The 9,127-nt window shown below is 38.8% G+C and overlaps 2 protein-coding genes across 2 annotated transcripts in view; both read left to right on the top strand.

Moving 5' to 3' along the window:
* LOC107718993 (gastrula zinc finger protein XlCGF57.1-like) overlaps positions 1–9,127 on the top strand; it is a 193,691-nt gene that overhangs the window by 61,201 nt on the left and 123,363 nt on the right. The window lies entirely within an intron of this gene.
* Positions 1–9,127, top strand: part of LOC107719059 (E3 ubiquitin-protein ligase TRIM39-like) — a 19,258-nt gene that overhangs the window by 4,990 nt on the left and 5,141 nt on the right. The window contains exons 2-3 of the mRNA XM_016526362.1: positions 1,951–2,124; positions 2,548–2,721. Of these exons, the coding sequence (XP_016381848.1) occupies positions 1,951–2,124; positions 2,548–2,721 (348 nt within the window). The remainder of the gene's footprint in view (positions 1–1,950; positions 2,125–2,547; positions 2,722–9,127) is intronic.

Here is a 9,127-nt window from a genome sequence, read left to right as displayed (position 1 = left end):
AATACTGCTCATGTGCACCTCCAACGCGCCATCCGCAGGGTCAAGGAACAGGCCGACGGTCTCAGAAGGTCAGGTCCTGCTTACACCCCAGGACAATGGGTCTGGCTCTCCACAAGAGACCTTCGCCTTCGGCTCCCGTGCAAGAAGTTGAGTCCCAGGTACGTGGGTCCATTCAAAATCATTAGACAAATCACAGCTGTATCTTACCGTTTGGCTCTTCCCTCAAGGCTCTCTCCGACCGCCACCGGAGGGCACCCTCTCCTGAGTACTAGCATTCATGGACTCCATTTCCCATACACCCCGTACCTGGGACTGATTACTGGCACAGGTGTTTCCCCTTAGAGTCCGAATGCAGCTTAAATGGGGAAGCTTAGTTTTCGCAAAGTCTTGTTTTGCCACGGCTAACATCTCTGAGCGTTTATCCCCTGTCTATTTGATCTCTCGTGTATTATCTTGGACTGTTCATTCTAGTGTGATTCTCTGCCGCCTGCCCCGACCCGCGCTCTGTTACTGTTTACTCATCTGGATTGTCCCTGTTGTTCCTGACACCGTTGATTGATTACTGCCTGTTTGACTCTGCTATTTATTTAATAAAAGCTGCAAATGGATCCGCACGCCTCTGACCCCTCATTACAGGTGTATTCTGTCAGTCATTGTAACATTAAACATACAAGACTTTACAATGCATTTCTGAGCCATTGTACCTTGGTTTCTCCTGTCTTGGTTTTGATCTTCTGCCTGTTGTCTTGGATTACCCCGTTTGCTTGTCTTTTCTGCCTTGGTGTTTATTGTCTGGATTATCTGCATGGTGTTTTGACCAATTGCCTGTTATATGGATTATGATTTTGGATTAACCTTCAATAAAAGGCTGCATCTGGACATCTTTTGTGTCTCAGAGCAGTATGTAACATAGAGATTAGGGCTGCACGATAAATCGTATGCGATATTTAATGCGCATCTTGTCAGAAAGCCGGTTCTGTAATCAGCGGTAAATCTCCATCACGTGCGTGCTTTCACATTGAGCAGCATTAACTACACAGAGCCGTTGTTCACTGACGAGCTGCGCAAAAAATTGTATTTAATATTTTAAATAATAATTTAAAATAGCCCTAATAGAGATCTAATGCGGACAGTCAGACAAATAGGAAGTGAACCAATATAAGGCAGTTCCAGAGATACCAAAAGCAGAGAGTTGTAAAATGTGAACACTGTGAGATACTTAGAGAAATCTAAGATAATTAAAATGCAGCTTGGAAGAACTGTACAAATGACTCACATAGCTCTATGTCAGGTGTGAGGGGTGAGAACACTGACAACAGAAGATGGTGTTTTAGGTCAAGAAGATGCATTACTAATAAGGGTAGAGTAGTAGCTAGAGCGTGCAGTATTTATAGCAGATTTGTATAACTGAATATGGTCTTTGTAAGCAGTAAGGTGCACAGTCAAACCGGTTTTCCTGTAAAGGCATTCAAGGCGATGACCAGCAGTTTTCAAGTCATGGAGTGCAGGAGTAAACCAGGGAGATGTATGTGTAGAAGGTACAAATGTACTTTTAAGGGGGGCATGAATATTATGGGCAGTGGAAATAGAGTTATTATATATGGCAAGTATATCAAGGGAGCTAGTGTGTTCAGTAATGACAAAGAGGTGTGTTTATACAGATTTAGAAACAGTAATGGATTAATAGAGTTAATCCGTAGGGTTACGGTTGGTTATGGTGAATTTCACTGAATAAAGCTTAACTTACCGGTCAGAGGCAGCAAATACATTTGGCACAGAAATGGCAGTGGTAACTGCGGCATCAAATGACTTTTTGCGGCAAAAGACAATTCTGGTACCATCTGTATAATGTCTTAACCTCTTTTACAAGAACAAATCTTGATATTATTGAAATACCAGTTGTTGAATGAGGTTAAGAATTTAATTTGTGTGTGTTCTGCTCTCTTTCAGTCTTGCCGGCTGTAATATCAATGCGCTGTGCTGTCAGAGTTTGTCATCAGCTCTACAATCCTCACACTCTGTCCTGAGAGAGCTGGATCTGAGTAACAATGACCTGCAGGATTCAGGAGTGAAGCTGCTTTCTGATGGACTGAAGAGTACAAACTGTCAGCTGGAGATACTGAGGTATTTAGCAAATTAGGCAAATTCAGCAGTTCAGAGTTGCATTTCTGCTTTTAACTTTTGAATTGAATGGCATATACATATTTGTGTATGTTTTTTGGTCTACATATTTGTGTTAAAAGCTTTTAGGAAGAATGGCACACGTAGTCAAGGCTTGTAAGTCAGATCTTAAATAAATTACAAATAAAGTACAGATAATTTTGATCTTTTATTGGTAGCCCACATTACAAAATCTTACCTAAGTCCATAGATCAACTTCCATGTTAAGGAGCATAACTTTTACTTTACATACACTGTTGCCACAGTGATTACCTATCTAAGAGGACTCTTTGACACATGGTTAATTAATAAACAAAAATAATAGCTAATAATTGCTGATAAAAATAAGTTTTCCTTATTTATAAGACTGTTGCTGTGTGTATGTAGGTTGTCTGGTTGTATGGTGACAGAAGAAGGCTGTGGTTATGTGTCTTCAGCTCTGAGTTCAAACCCCTCACACCTGAGAGAGCTGGATCTGAGCTACAATCACCCGGGAGATTCAGGAGAGAAGCTGCTCTCTGAAAAACTGGAGGATCCAAACTGCTCACTGGACAAACTCAAGTATGTGGGGCAACAAGGGGATTTTACTCAATAACAAAATAAACTGAACACAGCTTTCAGCTATGGAAGACCAAACCTGCAGAAATTAAAAATAAATAAATAAATGTAATAATAGGAAAATAAATAAAGACATAAATGGCTTGATAAAACAAATATATTTGTAGTAAAATTTAATCCTGCGTTTATTTTTATTACTTTTTCCTTTATGTATTATTTTCTGTATTATTTCATTTATTTTTTATATTTATTTAATTTATTCATTTATTTTTAAATGTATTTATTCATGCATTTATTTATTTTTTAAATATGTATTTATTCCCACATGTATACATTTATTAATTAATTTATTTTTACTTTTCCGTGTGCAACATGAAAATGAGGGAGGCGGTCCTTGTGGAGATCCGGTGAATCATTGTTTGAGAGCTCACGCAGAAGCGTCAGCTCAAACTAACGATAGAGATCTGAGTTTGTTGGATCAACTGGAGAGTTCCTAGATATTTTCACAGATTCACATTATTATGTCAAATTATTTTATTGGGACTGAATTCAGCTACTTATCCTGATAGTTTCGTCATTAAGCCCGGAACAATCAATGTCGTCGATGAGATTCGGTTGATGTTGAGACTCGGTGGAGGTTTCTAAGGCTTGTGTTTATTTTGTAATCACAGAGAGAATCTCACAGAGAAAAGACTCCCAAAAGCATTGTGAGCCTAAGTTTATCGTAAACCAGTTGCATCAAAGGTTTGGAAACGCGGCCCACTGGCATAGTGGCCCAGTTGACTTGATGTTGAACGTTCGATATTCGCAAGTTTAGGGACAATCTCTAAAGTTACATACGACATTGGTATACACGTTTTGGTATACACATTAGATTTTTGATATTTATTAAAATAAACTGTCAATTAATCTCACATTTTTTTCTGAAATCCCACCTAACATTAAAGTTTTAAATGTACTTTTATATTGCAATAATTTCACATTCAATCTTCAAATTAATGTAGAAACAACATAAAGACAGTATATTTTTAATACTTGTTTAATGGCATCTTTTTTTATGACTGAAGGCAAGTATCAGTGATACCAATACTACTGATGTCTCTATGAAATTGTTTTTTCCCCTAATATTTAACCATTAACTAGCCATTCAACATTACAGTATAATTGAGATCTATCCATTTTAACATTTATAAGACTTTAAAAAAAGAACAGCTTCGATTTTAAGTTAACTTAAAACAATCTTCACATAAATCCATTATAATAAATGTCATATTTAGCTACCTGTGCACTTCAGCATGTAGGAAATATACAGAAATTGTTATCAAAACACTAAATTTTAATTTAAATAAAGATTAAACCTTAAAGTCAAGTCAAGTCAAGTCACCTTTATTTATATAGTGCTTTATACAATACTGATTGTGTCAAAGCAGGTTTACAGAGTCAAACAGGAAAAGCGTTTGTCAATAATGCAAGAAGACAATAACAGAGTCATTTTTCCAGCTAAAGTCAGCTCATTGACGATTCAGTGATGCCATCATCCAGTTCAGCTCTCTTCCAATAGTCTCTGTGCAATCAGTCAAGCGTCCCCAACTAAGCAAGACAAAGAAACCAAAACTCCATCAGTGACAGAAATGGAGAAAAACCCTTGGGAGAAACCAGGCTCAGTAGGGGGCCAGTTCTCCTCTGGCCAGACAAAACCAGCATGGTGTGGTTTAATTCCAGGCTGCAGCACAGGTTCAGAGGACTTGTATACAAGAGGACTAAAGCTACAAAAGTATCATATTTTCTCACAACTCTTTACCTTTTCTGACCTACTTCAGGTCTTAAAGTCTCTGCTAATGAGCTGACGAGTTGAATCGGGTGTGTTAGATGAGGGAGACAGTGCTGGGCTGCCCCACGACAGTTTTGAAAACCATTTCAGAGACATGTTCTTAAATGTAACTCATATAACAAATACTTACATGCATGCACAGTTTTAAGGCAGCTTTAATTGCCTTTTTGGTAACTTAATAACTTAAATGACGACATAAATTCACTGTTGTTCTACTGAAGCTCCTCGTCACCTGTACCTTTTCCGCGCTCGTTTGACTAGCGCCTGGCGCTGAGGCAAAGTTTTAGAGTGCGCGTCTGAAAAGTCTCCCATTTGATGTAGTCATAAAGACGTTCAGCGTCTAAATAAATGCAAATCTTTTCAAGAAAAAAGACAGAAGCAGCAGCTGTGAGTGTGGTTGCCAACCCTAGCTTTGCCCCGTGTTAATTGCGTTAAATATTTTTAACGCGTTAAACTGAAAAAATTAATCGCCTGCATTAATGTGCTAATTTTGACAGCACTACTAAATATACCTGACTCATAGATGAACACTTTACAGTTGGTTTTGTGACTGTAAGTTATTCTCTTCAAATGCTATTGAAGTTAGAAACGTGTATACCAATGTCGTATTTAACTTTAGAGATGGTCCATAAACTTGCGAATAAAGCCAACTTTAACATCAATTGCCAGAGGGCCGCACTTCCAAAAAACACAATGCTTTTGGGAGTCTTTTCTCTGTGAGATTCTCTCTGTGACTACAAAATAAACACAAGCCTTAGAAACCTCCACCGAGTGTGTCTAGAGGCGCCATCAACCTAGAATCTCATTGACGTTGATGGTTCCGGGCTTAATGATGAAACTATGAGGATAAGTAGCTGAATTCAGTCGCTATAAAATAATTCAACATAATAATGTGAATCTGTGAAAATATCTTGGAACTCTCCAGTTGATCTGACACATCTCGTATCAAATGCAGATCTCTATCATTAGTTTGAACTGACACTTCTGCGTGAGCTCTCAAACAATGATTCACCAGATCTCAGCAAGGACCGCCTCCCTCATTTCCATGTTGCACATGGAAAAGTAAAAAGAAATAAATTAATAAATAAATCTGAAAATAAATGCATGTGGGAATTTCAGCAGGTTTGGTCCGCCATAGACAGCTGTGTGTCATGCTTAGCGTTACCCTTTAACCTTCAATGGATTGTACAAAATAGAAAGGATTAAAAAGAGAAAGTTATAGAAATATTTAAGTTTTCAAGGTTGATCCAGCATCTTGGAGATGTTGCCATAGTTCGTATATCGCAGGGCTATAAATTTATTTTCTTGCGAGGGCCAGAACATGCAACCAAACATTTTTAAGAATAATCATATCACTTTCATGGTTAACATTTAAAAACATCCCAATCCAGTGATACTGAGTATTTTTAATAGTAGTATTAATAAATAATAATAATACTAATAAGAGTCAATAATGAAAAAATAAATTTAATATAATCAGAGGAATTAAATTATTGCCAGATTTTCACACATTTTAAAATCCTGCCTCTAAGAAAATGTGACTTCGAATCCTTCTTTAACAAATCAAACAGGATTTAATAAACTGTTGAAGGTACTGAGAAAACTTTGAAAACATCTCAGGTTCCGACTGTAACCGTGGTTCCTTAAGAAGGGATCAAGATGCTGCATCCAATGACAATGCTATGTGGAACGCCTCAATGTGATTGTGCTAAAGCCTGTATGCAACTATTCCAATCCTGATTGGTACTGCGTCATCCCGTGACCATGATGGTGTACTGCGGAAGCTATAAAAGACACCTGGAACAAGCCAACATTTGCTTCTGATTGGCTGAAGCAAGCTGTTCACAGACATGCAGGAAGTATGGCAAGGCAACACAGTGTCTTGTTCTTTTCTAGGGGAACCAGGGGTACAGTAGTCCTAGTAGAGTGGGTCCGCACAGCCAGAAGTGAGGGAAGGTAATGCACCTTGTAGGCTGTAGAGATAGCATCAATGATTAATTTATTTATTGTCTGCTTGGAGGCTTCACCTGGGTGTATCAAGGTATTCCAACAGCTGGTCAGAGTAAGGAACTTTTCTGAAACAGAGTCCATGGTCTCGAAGGGTGCCAGGGACAAACCCCTTGAACCACGGCCAGACTCTTGTTGAGCGAGTGAGTGAGTGACGTGGCGTGTAGCCAAGTATGGTGCCCCATACTCAGAATTTGTGGTCTGCATTTAACCTATCTCACTGAGACGGATTGCTTTCACTGAGAGCATGAGTCTCGCTATTCTCCACTCGCGGACCGCCTTCTTCAATGAAGGCAGCCCCGCTTTCCCGTTTCTCCTCTCTCAGCGAGCTCGGAGAAAGAAACGGTGGAGTCATGGAGCTGAGCAACTGGGTTTGAGTGATCCCACGCTGGCACAGGTCCTGCGTGCTCACTCTCCCAGCAGCACTTTGATCCGCCGGTGTGTTTACACGTGAGGATCAGCGACCCCTCGTTACACTGAGCGGTTCAATCCTTCTAGGCGGATCAGAGTAGAATGCTGTCACCGATGTTTCTGTATCATTGAATGCTTCACACTAGGCTGCGCTCACTGAGACAGACTGCTTTTGCTGCAAGAGCATTGGGTCTGTAGCAAATTAGCTCAGAAGGGAAATGTATATAAATAATTACAATTAATTATGATTAATTACAATTATTAATATCAGCTGCCAGTAGTTTAATTTGCAAGGCAGAATCAGAAACTCACGTAATTTGTGCACAAGACTTTTATTAACTAAATACTAACGCAAACTAGTCTAACAAACAAACAAACATACATTCACGTGTGCATACAAAAGGGGAGCTAAAGTGGATGAATGAAGCTATTAGAGAAACCGGAGAATGCAGTTATGGAAAATGAGTCAGAACCACCCCTATCTTCTATCGAGGTCACTCCTCTGGGATTTCAAAGAGCCAATGGCGTCTTGAACTTTTGGAGGAAAAGTTTACGACACTTTGTCTCAGAGCATGGTATTTTGCATACAGTATATAATTCGATTGGGTGTTGATGCAAAAACGACTAAAGATGCTAGCAACATGCTAGTTACTTGCCAATCATGCTAACAACATGCTAATCATGCTAGAAACATGCTAGTGTCATGCTAGCAGAATGCTAGTTACTTGCTAACGACATGCTAGCAATATGCTAGTAATATGTTAATCATGCTAGAAACATGGTAGTACCTTGCTAATCAAGCTAGCAACATGCTAGTTACTTGCTAATCATGCTATAAAAATGCTAGTCACTTGTTAATCATGTTAACAACATGTTAATAGCATGCTAATCATACTAGCAACATGCTAATCAGGCTAGAAAAATGCTAGTGACATGCTAGTTACTTGATAATCATGATAACAACATGATAGTTACTTGTTAATCATGCTAGCAACATGCTTGCAACATGCTAGCAAAATGCTAGTAACTTGCTAATCGTGCTAGCAACATGCTAGTTACTTGCTAATCATGCTAGCAACATGCTAATCATGCCAACAAAATGCTAGTAAAAGGCCAATCATGTTAAAATATGCTAATCATGCTAGAAACATGTTATCAACATCTATCTAATTTATCTAAATTTTCAAACTTCAGGCTTTTTCAAATGCTTTAAAATTTCAGGCTAGGCTTTCTCAAGCCAACCAAAAGTTTGTCTTGACGAACTTTTTTTATCTAGTTTACAATGTTACCGTAGGAAAGCTTATATACAAAAAGAGCTCACAGTAATATTTACATGAAAAGAAACAAAAGGGAATAAAAAGGAAAACCCCAGGCAACTAGGGAAAAAGGAGGGAATTGGGCAGCAATCAAACAAAAGAAATAATCAAAACATAACCCTCTAACTCAATTATCAATTCTACACTAACTAAAGAAAATGAAAAGAAAATCTTCAGTATCCGAAGACACCCTAATATAAGCTACTCAAAACAAAAAGTACAGCATGTGACGCATGCCCCTTACCCAGTGTGTTTAACAACAATTCACTGCGGGGATGTAAAAATATATATCACGTAATATTCTTACCTTTCCTCTCCTTCCCTCACCTTTGTATACATACGAATGTCCAACCAAAAGATGTTTAAGTAAATGGAGGTGAAACGGAGCTTTTAAGTAATGCACAAAACACACGCGGATATACAAAACAACTGCTTAACCCACAATACACAGAGTTAGCATCGAGCATCGGCTAAAAAACACAATAGCAAAAAGAATAGCAACAGACAACGAGCAAGGCCTCTCTTGCATTGTCAGCATCTTCCTTTTATAGATCCCAGTATCCGCCAGCTGGAACGAAACAGAGATGATGTCATCGCTTCCAAAGATGATTGGTAGGAAGCAGAACCAATGGCGTAGCACTAAGAAAGTGAAAGTAAAGACGAACAAAAGAGAGAAGAGAAAAGAAAACAACAACACAAAACGGCACCAGACGTAACACAACACTGCGGCTGTATCATATATAAACCACCAGAGATGTCTATGATCACGTCGCATGTCACAACTCGCCCGCCATCTCCTCCTCTGGAGTCAGACCCAGCTCAAGTCGCTGCGTGCTGTCCACAT

Source organism: Sinocyclocheilus rhinocerous, unplaced genomic scaffold, assembly GCF_001515625.1.
Source record: "Sinocyclocheilus rhinocerous isolate Xijiao unplaced genomic scaffold, SAMN03320098_v1.1 scaffold673, whole genome shotgun sequence".
NCBI classification, from domain to species: Eukaryota; Metazoa; Chordata; class Actinopteri; order Cypriniformes; family Cyprinidae; genus Sinocyclocheilus; species Sinocyclocheilus rhinocerous.
Note: the sequence above shows the minus strand (reverse complement) of the source record. Positions and strands in the feature narration are given on the sequence as shown.